Below are 18467 nucleotides of genomic sequence, written 5' to 3'. Positions count from 1 at the left end.
CACAGGATCTTAAGACTTCTGGTGAGTGGAGCACAGTTTCTGCTCCAATCCAATTGCGCGCAGGACCTGAGACTGCATTAGTTAGGGAAGCAGAAACCGGCCTGAGTAGGGCCACAGGCCACTTCCGGCCGGATCAGCTCCGGGGTTGATGGAGCGCAGGGTTGCCTGACACCCGCCAGCTACCCACGACACCCGCCGCAGGATTTTGAGACTGCTGGTGAGTGGAACACAGCTTCTGCTCCAATCTTTAAACAGTGACAACGATAACAACTAACCCCAGAGATTACCAGATGGCGAAAGGTAAATGTAATAATCTTACTAACAGAAACCAAGACCACTCACCATCATCAGAACCCAGCACCCCCACTTCGCCCAGTCCAGGGCACCCCAACACACCGGAAAAGCTAAACAGGGATCTAAAAGCATATCTCCTGATGATGGTAAAGGACTTCAAGAAGGACTTTAATAACACACTTAAAGAAATACAGGAGAACACTGCTAAACAGGTAGAAGACATTAAAGAGGAAGCACAAAAATCCCTTAAAGAATTGCAGGAGAACACTGCTAAAGAGTTACAAATCCTTAAAGAAAAACAGGATAACATAATCAAACAGGGAGAAGTCCTTACAGAAAAACAGGAAAACACATCCAAACAGATGATGGAAATGAACAAAACCATACTAGACCTAAAAAGGGAAGTAGACACAATAAAGAAAACCCAAAATGAGGCAACACTGGAGATAGAAACCCTAGGAAAGAAATCTGGAACCATAGATACGAGCATCAGCAACAGAATACAAGAGATGGAAGAGAGAATCTCAGGTGCAGAAGATTCCATAGAGAACATCGGCACAACAATCAAGGAAAATGTAAAATGCAAAAAGATCGTAACTCAAAACATCCAAGAAATACAGGACACAATGAGAAGACCAAACCTACGGATAATAGGAGTGGATGAGAATGAAGATTTTCAAATCAAAGGACCAGCAAACATCTTCAACAAAATTATAGAAGAAAACTTCCCAAATCTAAAGAAAGAGATGCCCATGAACATACAAGAAGCCTACAGAACTCCAAATAGACTGGACCAGAAAAGAAATACCTCCCGACACATAATAATCAGAACAACAAATGCTCTAAATAAAGATAGAATACTAAAAGCAGTAAGAGAAAAAGGCCAAGTAACATATAAAGGCAAGCCTATCAGAATTACACCAGATTTTTCACCAGAGACTATGAAAGCCAGAAGATCCTGGACGGATGTTATACAGACACTAAAAGAACACAAATTACAGCCCAGGCTACTATACCCAGCCAAACTCTCAATTAACATAGATGGAGAAACCAAAGTATTCCACGACAAAACCAAATTTACACATTATCTCTCCACGAATCCAGCCCTTCAAAGGATAATAACAGAAAAAAAAACAATACAAGGACAGGAACCACGCCCTAGAAACAACAAGAAGGTAATCCCTCAACAAACCTAAAAGAAGACAGCCACAAGAACAAAATGCCAACTTTAACAACAAAAATAACAGGAAACAACAATTACTTTTCCTTAATATCTCTTAATATCAATGGACTCAACTCCCCGATAAAAAGACATAGACTAACAAACTGGCTACACAAACAAGACCCAACATTTTGCTGCTTACAGGAACTCATCTCAGAGAAAAGGATAGACACTACCTCAGAATGAAAGGCTGGAAAACAATTTTCCAAGCAAATGGCATGAAGAAACAAGCTGGAGTAGCCATTCTAATATCTGATAAGATTGACTTCCAACCCAAAGTCATTAAAAAAGACAGGGAGGGACACTTCATACTCATCAAAGGTAAAATCCTCCAAGAGGAACTATCAATCCTGAATATCTATGCTCCAAATACAAAGGCAGCCACATTCATTAAAGAAACTTTAGTAAATCTCAAAGCACACATTGCACCTCATACAATAAGAGTGGGAGACTTCAACACACCACTTTCACCAATGGACAGATCATGGAAACAGAAACTAAACAGGGACACAGAGAAACTAAGAGAAATTATGAATCAAATGGATCTGGCAGATATCTACAGAACATTCTATCCTAAAACAAAAGGATATACCTTCTTCTCAGCACCTCATGGTACCTTCTCCAAAATTGACCACATAATTGGTCACAAAACAGGCCTCAACAGATACAAAAATATTGAAATTGTCCCATGCATCCTATCAGATCACCATGGACTAAGGCTGATCTTCAATAACAAAATAAATAATAGAAAGCCAACCTTCACGTGGAAACTGAACAACACTCTTCTCAATGATACCTTGGTCAAGGAAGGAATAAAGAAAGAAATTAAGGACTTTTTAGAGTTCAATGAAAATGAAGCCACAACATACCCAAACTTATGGGACGCAATGAAAGCATTTCTAAGAGGAAAACTCATAGCTCTGAGTGCCTCCAAAAGGAAACTAGAGAGAGCACACATTAGCAGCATGACAACACACCTAAAAGCACTAGAACAAAAGGAAGCAAATTCACCCAAGAGGAGTAGATGGCAGGAAATAATCAAACTCAGGGGTGAAATCAACCAAGTGGAAACAAGAAAAACTATTCAAAGAATCAACCAATCAAGGAGCTGGTTCTTTGAGAAAATCAACAAGATAGATAAACCCTTAGCCAGACTCACTAGAGGGCACAGGGAAAGCATCCTAATTAACAAAATCAGAAATGAAAAAGGAGACATAACAACAGATCCTGAAGACATCCAAAACACCATCAGATCCTTCTACCAAAGGCTATACTCAACAAAACTGGAGAACCTGGATGAAATGGAGAAGTTCCTAGACAGATACCAAGTACCAAAGTTGAATCAAGATCAGGTTAATGATCTAAACAGCCCTATATCCCCCAAAGAAATAGAAGCAGTCATTAATAGTCTCCCAACTAAAAAAAGCCCAGGACCAGATGGGTTTAGTGCAGAGTTCTATCAGACCTTCAAAGAAGATCTAATCCCAGTTCTTCACAAACTATTCCACAAAATAGAAACAGAAGGTACTCTACCCAACTCATTCTATGAAGCCACAATTACTCTGATACCTAAACCACAAAAAGACCCAACAAAGATAGAAAACTTCAGACCAATATCCCTTATGAATATTGATGCAAAAATCCTCAATAAAGTTCTTGCTAACCGAATCCAAGAACACATCAAAACAATCATCCATCATGACCAAGTAGGTTTCATCCCAGGGATGCAGGGATGGTTCAATATATGGAAATCCATCAACGTAATCCAGTATATAAACAAACTCAAAGACAAAAACCACATGGTCATATCGTTAGATGCAGAAAAAGCATTTGACAAGATCCAACACCCATTCATGATAAAAGTCTTGGAAAGATCAGGAATTCAAGGCCCATACCTAAACATGATAAAAGCAATCTACAGCAAACCAGTAGCCAACATCAAAGTAAATGGTGAGAAGCTTGAAGCAATCCCTCTAAAATCAGGGACTAGACAAGGCTGTCCACTTTCTCCATACCTATTCAACATTGTACTGGAAGTCCTAGCCAGAGCAATTTGACAACAAAAGGAGATCAAAGGGATACAAATTGGAAAAGAGGAAGTCAAAATATCACTTTTTGCAGATGATATGATGGTATATATAAGTGACCCTAAAAATTCCACCAGAGAACTCCTAAGCCTGATAAACAGCTTCGGTGAAGTAGCTGGATATAAAATTAACTCAAACAAATCAATGGCCTTTCTCTACACAAAGAATAAACAGGCTGAGAAAGAATTTAGGGAAACAACACCCTTCTCAATAGTCACAAATAATATAAAATATCTCGGCGTGACTCTAACTAAGGAAGTGAAAGATCTGTATAATAAAAACTTCAAGTCTCTGAAGAAAGAAATTATAGAAGATCTCAGAAGATGGAAAGATCTCCCATGCTCATGGATTGGCAGGATCAACATTGTAAAAATGGCTATCTTGCCAAAAGCAATCTACAGATTCAATGCAATCCCCATCAAAATTCCAAATCAATTCTTCAACGAATTAGAAAGCGCAATCTGCAAATTCATCTGGAATAACAAAAAACCTAGGATAGCAAAAACTCTTCTCAAGGATAAAAGAACCTCTGGTGGAATCACCATGCCGGACCTAAAGCTCTACTACAGAGCAATTGTGATAAAAACTGCATGGTACTGGTATAGTGACAGACAAATAGACCAATGGAATAGAATTGAAGACCCAGAAATGAACCCACACACCTATGGTCACTTGATCTTCGACAAGGGATCTAAAAACATCCAGTGGAAGAAAGACAGCATTTTCAACAAATGGTGCTGGCACAACTGGTTGTTAACATGTAGAAGAATGCGAATCGATCCATTCCTATGTCCTTGTACTAAGGTCAAGTCTAAGTGGATCAAGGAACTTCACATAAAACCAGAGACACTGAAACTTATAGAGGAGAAAGTGGGGAAAAGCCTTGAAGATATGGGCACAGGGGAAAAATTCCTGAATAGAACAGTAATGGCTTGTGCTGTAAGATCGAGAATTGACAAGTGGGACCTCATGAAACTACAAAGCTTCTGCAAGGCTAAAGACACCATCAATAAGACAAAAAAACCACCAACAGATTGGGAAAGGATCTTCACCTATCCTAAATCAGATAAGGGACTAATATCCAATATATATAAAGAACTCAAGAAGGTGGACTCCAGAAAGTCAAATAACCCCATTAAAAAATGGGGCTCAGAACTGAACAAAGAATTCTCACCGGAGGAATACCGAATGGCAGAGAAACACCTGAAAAAATGTTCAACATCCTTAATCATCAGGGAAATGCAAATCAAAACAACCCTGAGATTCCACCTCACACCAGTCAGAATGGCTAAGATCAAAAATTCAGGTGACAGCAGATGCTGGCGAGGATGTGGAGAAAGAGGAACACTCCTCCATTGTTGGTGGGATTGCAAGCTTGTACAACCACTCTGGAAATCAGTCTGGTGGTTCCTCAGAAAATTGGTCATAGTACTACCGGAGGACCCAGCAATACCTCTCCTGGGCATATATCCAGAAGATGTCCCAACCGGTAAAAAGGACACATGCTCCACTATGTTCATAGCAGCCCTATTTATAATAGCCAGAAGCTGGAAAGAACCCAGATGTCCCTCAACAGAGGATTGGATACAGAAATTATGGTACATTTACACAATGGAGTACTACTCAGCTATTAAAAAGAATGAATTTATGAAATTCCTAGCCAAATGGATGGACCTGGAGGGCATCATCTTGAGTGAAATAACACAATCACAAAAGAACTCACACAATATGTATTCACTGATAATTGGATATTAGCCCAAAACTTAGGATACCCAAGATATAAGATACAATTTGCTAAACGCATGAAACTCAAGAAGAATGAAGACCAAAGTGTGGACACTGTGCACCTTCTTAGAATTGGGAACAAAACACCCAGGGAAGGAGTTACAGAGACAAAGTTCGTAGCTGTGATGAAAGGATGGACCATTTAGAGACTGCCGTATCCAGGGATCCATCCCATAATCAGCTTCTAAACGCTGACACCATTGCATACACTAGCAAGATTTTGCTGAAAGGACCCAAATATAGCTGTCTCTTGTGAGAAGATGCCGGGGCCTAGCAAACACAGGAGTGGATGTTCACAGTCAGCTATTGGATGTATCACAGGGCTCCCAATGGAGAAGCTAGAGAAAGTACCCAAGGAGCTAAAGGGATCTGCAACCCTATTGTTGGAACAACATGATGTACTAACCAGAACCCCGGAGCTCTTGTCTCTAGCTGCATATGTATCGAAAGATGGCCTAGTCGGCCATCAATGGAAAGAGAGGCCCATTGGACTTGCAAACTTTATATGCCCCAATATAGGGGAATGCCAGGGCCAAAAGAATGGGAATGGGTGGGTAGGGAAGTGGGGGGCGCTATGGGGGACTTTTGGGATAGCATTGGAAATGTAATTGAGGAAAATATGTAATAAAAATATTAAAAATAAAAAAAAATCAAAAAAAAAATAAATAAAATTATATATGTACAAATGACTATTAGGTAAAATATTTTTGGAGTATGGATAAGGATAAATCATACTAAAGACCTTTTTAAACAGACATATAGAAATCTACTACTCTAGAAGCTTCATATATAAACATTAATTATATTGATACAAAACAGGTGTGTTGCAAATAAAAAGAATGGAGACCAACTCACAGTCATTGGGTTTGTATGTTTTTGTTTGTTTGTTTCTCTGTTTTTGATACTAGAAACATATCCTGTCACTCACCATCAGTTATGATCAGCCTTATGACAAAGGATTTGTTTTTTCCTGAAATGGCCTCTGAGCGGCATCTGTAAAGTCCTGAGTCAGCGGCCATGGCATTTGGAATGATGAGGATGCTCTTCATGCTCCCCTGGCTACAGTTGCTCCTTGTTTGTCTTAGGTACTTTGAAGTGTATCTTGTCTCTTGAGATAGGTTACAGGAAGCTAAGATGTCTACCTGATGGGGCTGGACTTTTTCCCATATGACTTGTTGCACTGACCCAGTCCTTTGAAGCTGGCAACTGAGTGTGACATCTTGTCCAGGTTCTGCAGACAGGTAGCTATCCGAGGGTGCTGCTATCTCAAAACTATCTGGAAAAAAAAAAAGAAGCAGATACTTAAGCAGGTGGTCAGATGTTCACACAGAGGGGAAAGCTACTCAGAAAGCCACCTGAACTGATTGGTGATGTTACCTACTGCAGATATTCCAAGAGTAAGTGGTATCTTCATTTTTGCAATTTTGTAAGGGCTTGCAGACAGAAAAAGGAAACAATATTTGACACATATCCTTTGAGCGTTATTTTGTTAACCAGATAACTAGAAACATAACTGAAACCCAGGGTACTTTATTAGCAGTGATTACACCAGGTCTGAATTTAGAAGACTGAACCAGTAACTCCAATTTTCAGATTATGAGACAATAAACTAAGATTTGGGTGGCTATGAAAAGATACTACATCATTTTTCATTTAACTTCATTGAATTGTACAGGACTATCTGGTGCATAGGTGAAGACTCACATGTAGTATAAATTTCTAGTGCCAAAAATACTCTCCCAAATTTCTACCTTCAAAGCAATAGGAAAATATAATAGATCTTCTCCCCTTGTGATATCTCACAAGTGGAGACCTTATACTGTCAGAGGTTCCAATAGCCTGTGCAGCAAATGCTCTAATATTCTTATGTCTAAAATTGCACTCCATGTTAACCTCTAGTGCTATGAACATGATAGAATAAATGTAACGAATGTGAACAAAATCATTTAGCGGCCTTCCATCATTTTTGGTTCTGAGACCAGAAATCTTGTGAACTTAATGTAGTACTAAAACTCATATTATTACTTCTCAGATCAGGAAACGCAGAGCCATAAAATGTAAACTAAATACCAGCCTCATTCATCTTTATTGACACAAATCAAGGACGATGATTTGTTATTCAATAAGAAAAGAAGGCTGAGTAGCCATTATATCACAAAGCTTTTGGGCAGCTAAGAGAAAAAAGTAGAAGAGCTACTTATTTGTATCAGATATGCTCAAAGGTGTTGAGGAACCAGTGCTTGGGTTTGTAAAACAATAATCAATAGGAAAAGGAAGACTGGGAGGGGAGTGGGACAGGAAGAGGGAGAAATGGAGGGAGGGCAATGAAAAATGAGAAATGGCACATTTGAAAAGGAATAAAAGTCTAAAGTACAATAATATGTTCTCTTCATATTTGATTAGGACCTTATATCTCCTCCCACCAAACACTAGCTGCAACAGTGGTTTCTGAAATGAAAATCTTGCAACAGAAAAGCCACAGCTCTCTAGTGTTTCAGTGTGTGACCATGAGAGTGTTTAGCAGAAGTAACACTTTGCCCACATAAGAGGCATACAGAAAATGTTTCATCTCTAAGCTATAAACCAACATAACAGAATGGGGGGGAGGGGAGAAACTGCACAAGTAGAAAATAATAAGAAATCTCCTATAAAGAACAGAAGGGAGAAACTAACATTAAGATGAGAGAAAGTTACTAGAGAAGAAACTGGGAAATGGAAGGAAAATGCTAAATAAGATACTAGCTGTTTGTAATAAAACATCTTCTGTTTATTTGCAAGGGGCTGTGGCCTTCAGGAACAGACAGGTTAAAGCCCTGGCTACAGGTTTCAGTGTTTGTCTTCAGGACTCACATTCACTACTGCTTTTCTTCACTCACTCTGAATGGTTCTCTACTCTCTCTCTCATCTCATAAGCTGTCTTCAGGTTGTTCTCACCCTGACCTCCTCTTAAGAACAGCATCACTGGAAAGAGAGGCCCATTGGACACGCAAACTTTATATGCCCCAGTACAGGGGAATGCCAGGGACAAAAAAAATGAGAATGGGTGGGTAGGGAAGCAGGAGAGGGCATGGGGGACTTTTGGGATAGCATTGGAAATATAATTGAGGAAAATACGTAATAAAAAAAATATTAAAAAAAAAAAGAACAGCTCCATGTACCTACTTGTCAATTCAGGCGTAAAGTGCTGGGTTCCACTTAGGAAAATTACCTACATTTATATGAAGGACAAATTCTTGAAGCACTGAGGAAAATCTCTACCCATGAACATCCAGACCTAAATGATGGAATGAGTTTTAGAGGCAGACATTCCCCTCTTCCCCAAACAGATCCTGGTCAAGCTTCATGCTGATGGGAGTTGACTGTTTGGTCTGAGATGAAAACTAAGTCCCACTTGAACACTTCTGGATGCAATGCTCATCCAAGTGGAAGGTTGTCCAAAGTGACACTAAAAATGACAGCCAAGAAGACCTGACATAAACAAGAGGGCCCACCATCCTGACACACTACAAAGTCAAAGGTGAATAGATTTAAATCAGGGACAAAACTGTCATAGTTCATGGGGGAGGTGGAATCTGATTTAAATTGAATCCCAAAATAAAAATAACAATAATAGTAGAAACACACTGATATCATACTGATAATTCATCTATGTACTAATTTATAAAATGAACATAAAATACTGCTGTCTGTGTAACTTTGGTTGATATTCTTCACTTTACAAGTGACTATTCTATCAAAATTATAGACCATCAATTTAATTTAATCATTAATTTGTGTTTTATTTTCTTTTCCAAGTATTGCCCCACCTCTAGAAAACAAATTATTGGTGGGTAAACTTATACTTCATGTTCACCTCACATCCCCAGGCACTGACTGTCATCATCAGTATCTCTACAGGCCTATAACTTAGTCTCCAGTTGGGCAGGTCTTCAACATCACCCAAAGACATTATGGTGTGTTTCTTGCAAAATGGTACATTCCCTCCATCGGGAGGCCCAGGAGGCCTGGGGTTATAAAAGCAGTGAACAACTACATCAGCAGAGAGCTCTGGTGTTAGTGCTTGCATGAGCTGTCAGGGTATTTGGGTGCTGAGGTACTCTTTGAGTGATGAGGCTTCCTTTGAGTCATCCCTATTCCTGTAAATGACCCCTCACTCATATTCAGTTAATCACCTAAATAAAATATCATTGTTTCACCATGTTTGATGTAGGTCCATCATGAGAGTCCTATCTGGGGTGAGTAGGTATGTATGTATGTCGTATCTATAACCCATCGACATCACAGAGTTCTGGGTCTCTTCACACCAACTTCTCCAGTCAAACCTTTGTGCAGGCCTACTCTGCCTCGGGGCCCCAAGATCCACCCTTGTCAGAAATGAAAGAGGACAATCAATATTATTTTTAATAGAAAATCCATTTGCATTCAAAATTGTAGTCAGAATAATATGCTATTGTGTTGTAAAGCACCCAAGTCGCTGAAGGGGACTGCAAGCCTATATGTGGAACAACAATATGAATTAACCAATACCCCCAGAGCTCGTATCTCTAGCTGCATATGGAGCAGAAGATAGCCTAGTCGGCCATCACTGGGAAGAGAGGCCCCTTGGTATTACAAACTTTATATGCCCCAGTACAGGGGAATGCTAGGGCCAAGAAGCAGGAGTGGGTGGGTAGGGGAGCAGGGCAGGGGGGGGGGTTATAGGGAACTTTCAGGATAGCATTTGAAATGTATATAAAGAAAATATCTAATAAAAAATAGAAATAAATATATTTAAAATAACATTTTATGCCAAAATAAATAGTGTTCTACACAAAGATAAGATACATCCAAAAATTCATGAGAAGACAGTTATGTTTCTAAGAAATAATAGCTCTGCCAGAACAACTATGCTTTACTCTAAACAAGAATTTTACAAAGCTATAAAGAACTGAGAAATGTGTTAAATGACACTTTGGTAAGGTAGTGCATTGGACTACCCAAACTCAAACTTATGGCAACAATATCAAAATAGTTAATAAATATAATAAATAAATAAATAAATAAATAAATAAATAAATAAATAAATAAGAAGAGGAGCTTACACATTTCGAAAGACAAAATATCTCTAACATGGAATTAAAAGCCGAATATTGATACAACTGGAGACATGTAAAATAAATAAAATTTATTAAGAGTATGAGAAGTATTAAACAGTAATATTGTGGCCATTCTTGGTAGTTAGGTAAGCTTAAAAATGACACATAGGAATTTATCTTACTGTTGTTTCTGAAATGACTAAGATAATGTCATGCTTTTCTGACTCCATCTTGTGTTTGCTTAGACAGTTCTCGATGCTATACCCTTCTTCCCATAGCAGTCATGTCTGCCTGGGCAACACATTTGAGATTTTCATGTTTTTAACCAAGGTCCAAATGTATTAACCCAAATAATTAAAGTAAACTAAAATAACTAGGAAAAATATAAGTTAAATAAACTTTGGCATACTATGTCTAAAATAATTACTATTCTCTACCAGAAATGAACATTTCAAGGTTAGTCTGAACCTCATCTAACTTTGGTGTAAAGTATGTGCTTTGTAGTTTTTGTCTTTAAAAACTTTGTACCCCTGCGATTGGATGCCGAGAGATTTTTCAGAGACACATGCCCACTCTTAGTCTGGTCATTAATAAAAAGGACTTAAAACTTCTAATTGGTTTAATCAATGCACTTGCCAATAACTATCCTACATGGCTCATTTTGTTTCTAATGAAGTTTTCTTTTTTTTTTTTTTTTTAAACTTTTTTTATTTATTTATTTTTTTAATATTTTTATTACATATTTTCCTCAATTACGTTTCCAATGCTATCCCAAAAGTCCCCCATAGCGCCCCCCACTTCCCTACCCACCCATTCCCATTCTTTTGGCCCTGGCATTCCCCTATATTGGGGCATATAAAGTTTGCAGGTCCAATGGGCCTCTCTTTCCATTGATGGCTGACTAGGCCATCTTTCCATACATATGCAGCTAGAGACAAGAGCTCCGGGGTTCTAGTTAGAACATCATGTTGTTCCAACAATAGGGTTGCAGATCCCTTTAGCTCCTTGGGTACTTTCTCTAGCTTCTCCATTGGGAGCCCTGTGATACATCCAATAGCTGACTGTGAACATCCACTCCTGTGTTTGCTAGGCCCCAGCATTGTCTCACAAGAGACAGCTATATTTGGGTCCTTTCAGCAAAATCTTGCTAGTGTATGCAATGGTGTCAGCGTTTAGAAGTTGATTATGGGATGGATCCCTGGATACGGCAGTCTCTAAATGGTCCATCCTTTCATCACAGCTACGAACTTTGTCTCTGTAACTCCTTCCCTGGGTGTTTTGTTCCCAATTCTAAGAAGGTGCACAGTGTCCACACTTTGGTCTTCATTCTTCTTGAGTTTCATGCGTTTAGCAAATTGTATCTTAAATCTTGGGTATCCTAAGTTTTGGGCTAATATCCACTTATCAGTGAATACATATTGTGTGAGTTCTTTTGTGATTGTGTTACTTCACTCAAGATGATGCCCTCCAGGTCCATCCATTTGGCTAGGAATTTCATAAATTCATTCTTTTTAATAGCTGAGTAGTACTCCATTGTGTAAATGTACCATAATTTCTGTATCCATTCCTCTGTTGAGGGACATCTGGATTCTTTCCAGCTTCTGGCTATTATAAATAGGGCTGCTAAATTATCTGGTCTAGACCAAATTATTTGTTTAGAAAGCCAGATAACGAAGTTAAAGGGAAACACTTGGTTTGTAAGGCCTGTAACATATACCCAGGCTCTAATCAGGCAAGAAAATAATGAGGTTGTTTCTCAAACGGGAGCCTTCTAACTTCCTAAAACACTGAGCTTGTAGCTGACAGAATGCAAGTCAAACAAATTTCACTTTATTCTTAGGACCATGTATTTTACATGCCAGAATATTTCCACTTGTAACAGTCCCCTTATTTTCCAACCTCTGCTTCTAACTGAACCCCTTCCACTCATCTCTGAGTGGAAAATTCTGCCTCCTGAGAGCCAGTTTGGACCCTGTAAGATACTATCCAATGGCCCAATTGCTATTTATTCTTCCCCATTCATTGAAATTTCTGGAAGGTCCCTGTGTTCTCATGTTTCATGAATACTCCATGCTAACTAGCCTCCATTTCCACCATTCTACTAATACTTCAAATGTCACCTGTGTCCTTGGCCCTAAACATTAGAGGTCTAGCCTTCTGTAAATTCCCACTCTACCTACCTAGCATCTATGTCTTATTGCTTCCCTTCTTTACTCTCTGACCTTCCTCCTATCTCCTGCAGAATTTGCTCCTCTTTCTCAACTATTCCTCTCTGACTGTCCACCCTTGTTTCTCTACCACCTCTTGTGCACATGAGGTGAAAAACAGCTCACATTTGCTCAGATGTCTCCATACGTTTTCAAAGCACAAGACAATAACTTGTTCTTCAGATGTTTAAAATAGACTAACTGTTAAACAGCCCAAAATTGCCCCAAGCCATCTGTAGTAGCTATTATTATGCCAGCTAATTAGAAATGTTAACACTAGTGTCTTTGTGTATTCCCAACCCTGCCTAGTCCGTGAAGATGCACAGTGGTACTCTTTTCTAAAAACCAAACATTGACTGCACGATGACTAAGGAAGTGCCCTACAGTGACCTGAGATATAGTTCTCTGAGACATGCAGACACAATAAATACACTCACTAATTTCCAATTATAAGTAGGGCACAGGAAGTAGAAATGAGGGTCCAGAAAGGTGAAAAGAAATGTTTCTGAAATTCACAGAACAGGCAGTGTGGGAGGATGCAACGAGGGCAGAGGAAGGACGCCAGACCCCAAAGACTAAATTTCCCTCAAAGTAGCTTTACCTCCCTCACTCTTCCTGTGACAAAGGGCTGAAAAAAGTGAGTTGTGGCAGACCCCTAACTGAAGTTTAGCAACTTCAAGCAGAACAGGAACAAACAGGAACCTGTAACTTACAACCTGTCAGTATTCACAGAACTAGAGCAGGCCAACTCCCAACTGCTGCTGTAAAAACTTGTGTGTTCCTTTCAAATGTGGAAGATGACAAGTAGGTTGGACACCCTTTCCTTAAAATGCTCCAGTGTTCCACAATGACTAAGTTAGGGGGTGAGTTGAATGTGTTCCAACAAATCATATGGCAAAGTTCTTTTATTTTTGTTTTTGTTTTCCATTAATTTTTTCATTCAGTTTACATCCAGAGTGCAGCCTCCCTCTCTTCCCTGTCCCCTTTCACATAGCCTTTCCTCCACACCCCCATTCCCTTCTCCATGAGATGGGAGAACCACACACACCCCCATATCATCCCAGTCTGGCACATCAAGTCACTGCAGGACTAATTGAAGTTCTTACCTAGTCTTCACCAGCAAATAAAGTAGTTTAGAATGAAGGTCATTGTAGATGAAATTAGTTAAGATGAAGTCATTCTACAGTAGGTCAACGTTTATCCAGTATAACTGGTTTCTTTACATTATAAAGAGGGGGAACTCAGACACCAATATGCAGAGGGAGAATTCCACCCGTAGGATGAAGGCAGAGACTAGTGGAGTACCATAAGACAAGGAACAGCTGAGGTTTGGGGAAGGCTTGCCACAGCTGTGATAGGAACCTGCCTGCTGGCATTGGTACCACACAATTCCAGCTCTTCGTCCTGTTGGGCAAGCCACACAGACTGTATCACTTGTCACTGTTGCTGCATCAGTAACCCAGAACTACCTTTGGGCAATAGGAGCTTCACCAGCCTAGCCCGAAGCAGCCAGGATGTTGTTCAGAAGAGCAAAAGTCTTCATAGCTCCACCATGAAATATCATTTGCCTTCATCCATTTAAAGTGCAGGTGAAAGGTAAAGAAAACCAGCAAGATTTTAAAAACATGAGCTAAAATATTGCTTGACTGAAAAGCAGTGATAAAGTGAGTTACCATCAGAGATAAAACACAGCTTCGCAAAGCCTTCCCAAAGGCAGGACAGACAGGGACAGATGTCTAAATTTTAAAAAAGACATCAGCCTGAGATGATAAAGCAGGGGCTCCACCCAGAAATCACAAACAAGGGAAGATTTACAGTGGGTCCCAAATGGGCTGCAACTGTTCAAGCTCCAGACAGAAAAAACGCTTGCCAAGTGGCTTGGCAGATCTGATTCACATCACTTGGGATTCTAAGCAGTGATCCAGGTTGCAGGCCCAGCCCTAGATATCCGAGGTGCTCCTGAAGCAGCTTTCAGGAGTTCTTGAGTCTAGATAACCTTTGTGTGAGGGTAACCTGCACTCAGATTGTAATTGTAACTCCCAGTCTCTCACCATGCTACATGGAAGTGATACAATTTATTAAATCAGTAACACAAAATTTTTTTCGAGCACAAGAAGAAGTTCAACTCTTCAACAGTTCTACATTACTTTTTTCCAGCAAGGGAAAAAAAAAGAACTGAACAGGAGTTTTAAGTAGTGTATTATTTCGGAGGACTTTTAAAACAGAAAGATATTACAGTCCAAGAGCTTCCAGTTTTTCTACTAAAATGTTACCAAGAATCTCCCATATTTAGAAATCAAATGTTGACATTTTAACGGAAAAAAATGTATCAGGAGCTTAATTCTCTCTTTAATCATCTCCCAGGACAGAGCAGAAACAGAAATGCATTAAGCATTTTTATCTCATATACTTAAAAACATATGTGTGCAGGTCTAAACAAAATTTCAGCAGCATCAAATCCCTCCTCTCAGATTTCAGAGGAGGCTGAGGAGTGGGGAAGACAGAGGGGACAGATGATACCAAGAGAGCAAGGCCCCCTAATAAATTGAGCAAAGTCCATGTGAACTCACAGAGACTGAAGCAACAGTCACAGGGCCTGCACCAGGTCCTCTGCGTGGTAAATGGGCGGATCTTTGAGTCTTCAGTTGGGGCTTTTTGATTTTTTTCGTTGGCCTGGTTTGTCCAACTTTGATATGGTGGTTTTTCACTTTATCTCATCATGTTTTATTTTGTTGTGTTTTGTTTTTATCTCTTAGAAACCTGTTCTTTTCTAATGAGAGACAGAAAGGGAGTGGAGCCAAATGTGAAAGGAGGTAGGGAACAACTGGGAGGATTAAAAAGAGGCAAAATTGTATTCAGATTATATTGTATGAGAAAAGAATTATGGCTAATAAAAGGGAGAAACACATATGTGCAGATATGCCTACATGCATGTGTCCATGTGTGTAAAGAACAGAAGTAAACATCTGATGCCTTCATTGATCATCATACCTTTTTTAGATACAATTGCTAACTGAACACAGAGTTTGATGATTCAGCTAGACTGGATAGCCAACAAACCTCTCCATAGCTAGGATTACAGATACACATCTCATTTGGCCTTTAAACATGGCTTCCACACAAACACTTTACTGGCAAAACCATTTCTCCAGATGCCATTTGCAGTGAATTTTAAAGTAATGCAATAAGCAGTGAATAATTTCTTACTTATAAACCAGCATTAAATGCATGGCATATAGTAATATACTGAGTCTCTGCAGAGAAGCCACCTGACTGATAAATGGTAGAATCTGCCTCACCCTGGTAGGAGGGTGTGAAGCCACATTGAACCACAGAATCTGCTCTAGTTCCTATATCACAATGAAGGCTTGCAGAGATAGCTGAAGTTTTCTTATTTCCCTGCATGGAAGCTGAATTTCACAGAAACAAACAGGACCCAAGATAGCCTTAGATCCTAAATATCTTATTTTCTGATGCTTTAAATGCTACAATTAGAAATCAGCTTCTGTCCTTATCCTTATTAAAATGCATATAACAGTTTCGATTCCTGACAGGCAGGCACCAACACTGTGTGAAATTTCCCATTAGATTGTTTTTCAAGAAGTAAAGAAGCAAATTCCCACAAAGAGACCAGAACAGACTTAGTGTAGCAAAAGAGAGTGGCAAAGCCAGGAGTCAGCCTTGTTCCACTGATGTTACCATGGATGTGTGCATGGAAGTGGTCAACTGTGAGTGCACTGCGGGTACTCATGCAGGAGGAAGGGATAGAAGTAGCATGTGATAGAATCACTCTGTTCCTTCTTTGCCCCTTCCTTCTTTCTTTCCCTTTCCCTCCCTCCCACTTTTCTCCTTTCCTTTCCTTATTCTTTCCTCCATTCCTCCTTCCTTTGTCCCCCCCACCCACATTCATTAAGCAAAGAGAGAACACTAGAACCAGTTATCCTTAGGGATTTGCCATAGAGTCTTGAATATCTATAGGGACTCTTGAGTTCTGATATGTGTCTACCTACTGACAATGGGCTCATCAAGTCTCAGAAAGGTTCATAGATATTTTTGCTAGGAAAAAAAAAAAACTCTGCTTAAGGCTTCAGAATCAAAATATGCAATTTGCCCATGTTTAAGGCATTTACAGCAAGTAAATTTTCTTTCTTTTCCAAGTTTAATTTTCTTTCATTTTCCACATCTATCTGTTATACTGTTTCATTATCTAACATATTATATTCAATTTTATACTCCCATGTGATTTTCCAGGAATGCTAAGTGGCATTTCTGACTCATGACATTTGAGTAATTTGACAAAGAAGCAATTGATGTATTAAAAATCCAAAGAGAAGAAATAACACATGCACTTCCTCAAGATGAAATAAATATGTTTACATAGATATGGATTTATGTGCTTCAACTTCTATAGACACAAATGCTTTAATCAAACTTGACAATAAGGTTGATTTTAAAATCAAGATTTATGCACACTCATTTTAAGATTGAACCATTTTTATCAACATGACTCCTCTATTTAGTTTTTCTCTGAAATGGAAGGCCATTGCTTAAAAATTTTATGGGGAAAAATGTTCTATGAAATAAAATCATTTCCTCTTAGATAAGAAAATGAAAGTGCCTCTACTCAACTCATAATTGCGTATCTTCAGTGAGTGCCACCAACAGTATTCAAAGAAAACCCTGTTACAAATGACCCATACAACATTCCCCTGAATAATTGAAATTTGAGTTCATTTACTCAGCTATAGTTGATCATAATTAAAAGTGAGGATTTCTGGAGTGTTTTTACATTTGTATTCTATGAAGGGGGCAAAGGCAATGACAACTCTAATCCCAAACTTTGCATTTGTTAATAGTCAATAATATCTGAAAAATCAGAACTCTATATTGGGCAAAAAGTCCTATATCATCGGGCATCTCATTAATTTGGAAAATATACCAGGCTTGAAATGAACAGTCTGAAGACTATAAAATTGCTCCATGTACATCCCCATGGGATCCCTTCACCCTTGTCAGGGTCCCAAGCTTCTTATTCCTCTCTTCCATGGGTAGATTTCTCTGTTATAACTAACACCCAGAGACCCTATTTGCTCGTTTATGACAAGAGGGTAGGGACCTGCCTTTGACACCCTCAGGACTCTGTGATAGACAATGTTGAAGTTCATTTCCCTGAACCTTGTTCATGGGTCATTGGTCTGCATCCTTTGTCTGGATTCGCTGGAGGACTTTCCTAGAAATACTGTAATCTGACTGGTCACATCTATTGTCCTCTCTAGCACTGCTTCTGGAAGGATTCTGAAGGTGCATGTAGTACTGGGACTTTATGAAACTTGTTCAGCATTAGGATTACACCATCCTGTCTCCACAAGAGATAGCACAAGGCCTCCAAGCATCCTCATAGAGACATAGCTTGAGTAAATTAAAAACTTCCTCTTTGACTCAGTCAACCCCTAATAGCTTCCAAAGTCTGGCTAACCATCCTTCTCTTGAAGAAACTATTCTCAGGAGTTATGTAGTCAGAATCCTAGAGACTTTGTTTTCTTTTCGTACTTTTCTATAAATGTGTAAAACTAAATTACTGTGCTTGCAAGAGATAAACTGATACCCCCTTCTGTGTGCATCTTGCTTTTCTCAATGATGCTGGACTCAAGGAGTGACAAAAAATGTTTGTTTGTTGCTGGTTTCTCTATTGTAACTCAAATGTTTTCAAAGTAGATGGATCATGTATTGTACTTATTTTAATCTCAGAAGGAGCCTTACTTTAAATGTTACAGTTACATGATGGTCAAAAACAAAG

General features: G+C 39.1%; 1 protein-coding gene across 1 annotated transcript in view; it reads right to left on the bottom strand.

The window, feature by feature from the left end:
- The window catches only part of Cd226 (CD226 molecule), an 81525-nt gene that overhangs the window by 25747 nt on the left and 37311 nt on the right, over positions 1-18467 (bottom strand). Inside the window, exon 4 of the mRNA XM_021150993.3 lies at positions 6317-6664. Within this exon, the coding sequence (XP_021006652.1) occupies positions 6317-6664 (348 nt within the window). The remainder of the gene's footprint in view (positions 1-6316; positions 6665-18467) is intronic.

This window comes from Mus caroli, unplaced genomic scaffold, assembly GCF_978045245.1.
Source record: "Mus caroli unplaced genomic scaffold, Mus_caroli_1 scaffold_19, whole genome shotgun sequence".
NCBI lineage: Eukaryota > Metazoa > Chordata > Mammalia > Rodentia > Muridae > Mus > Mus caroli.
Note: the sequence above shows the minus strand (reverse complement) of the source record. Positions and strands in the feature narration are given on the sequence as shown.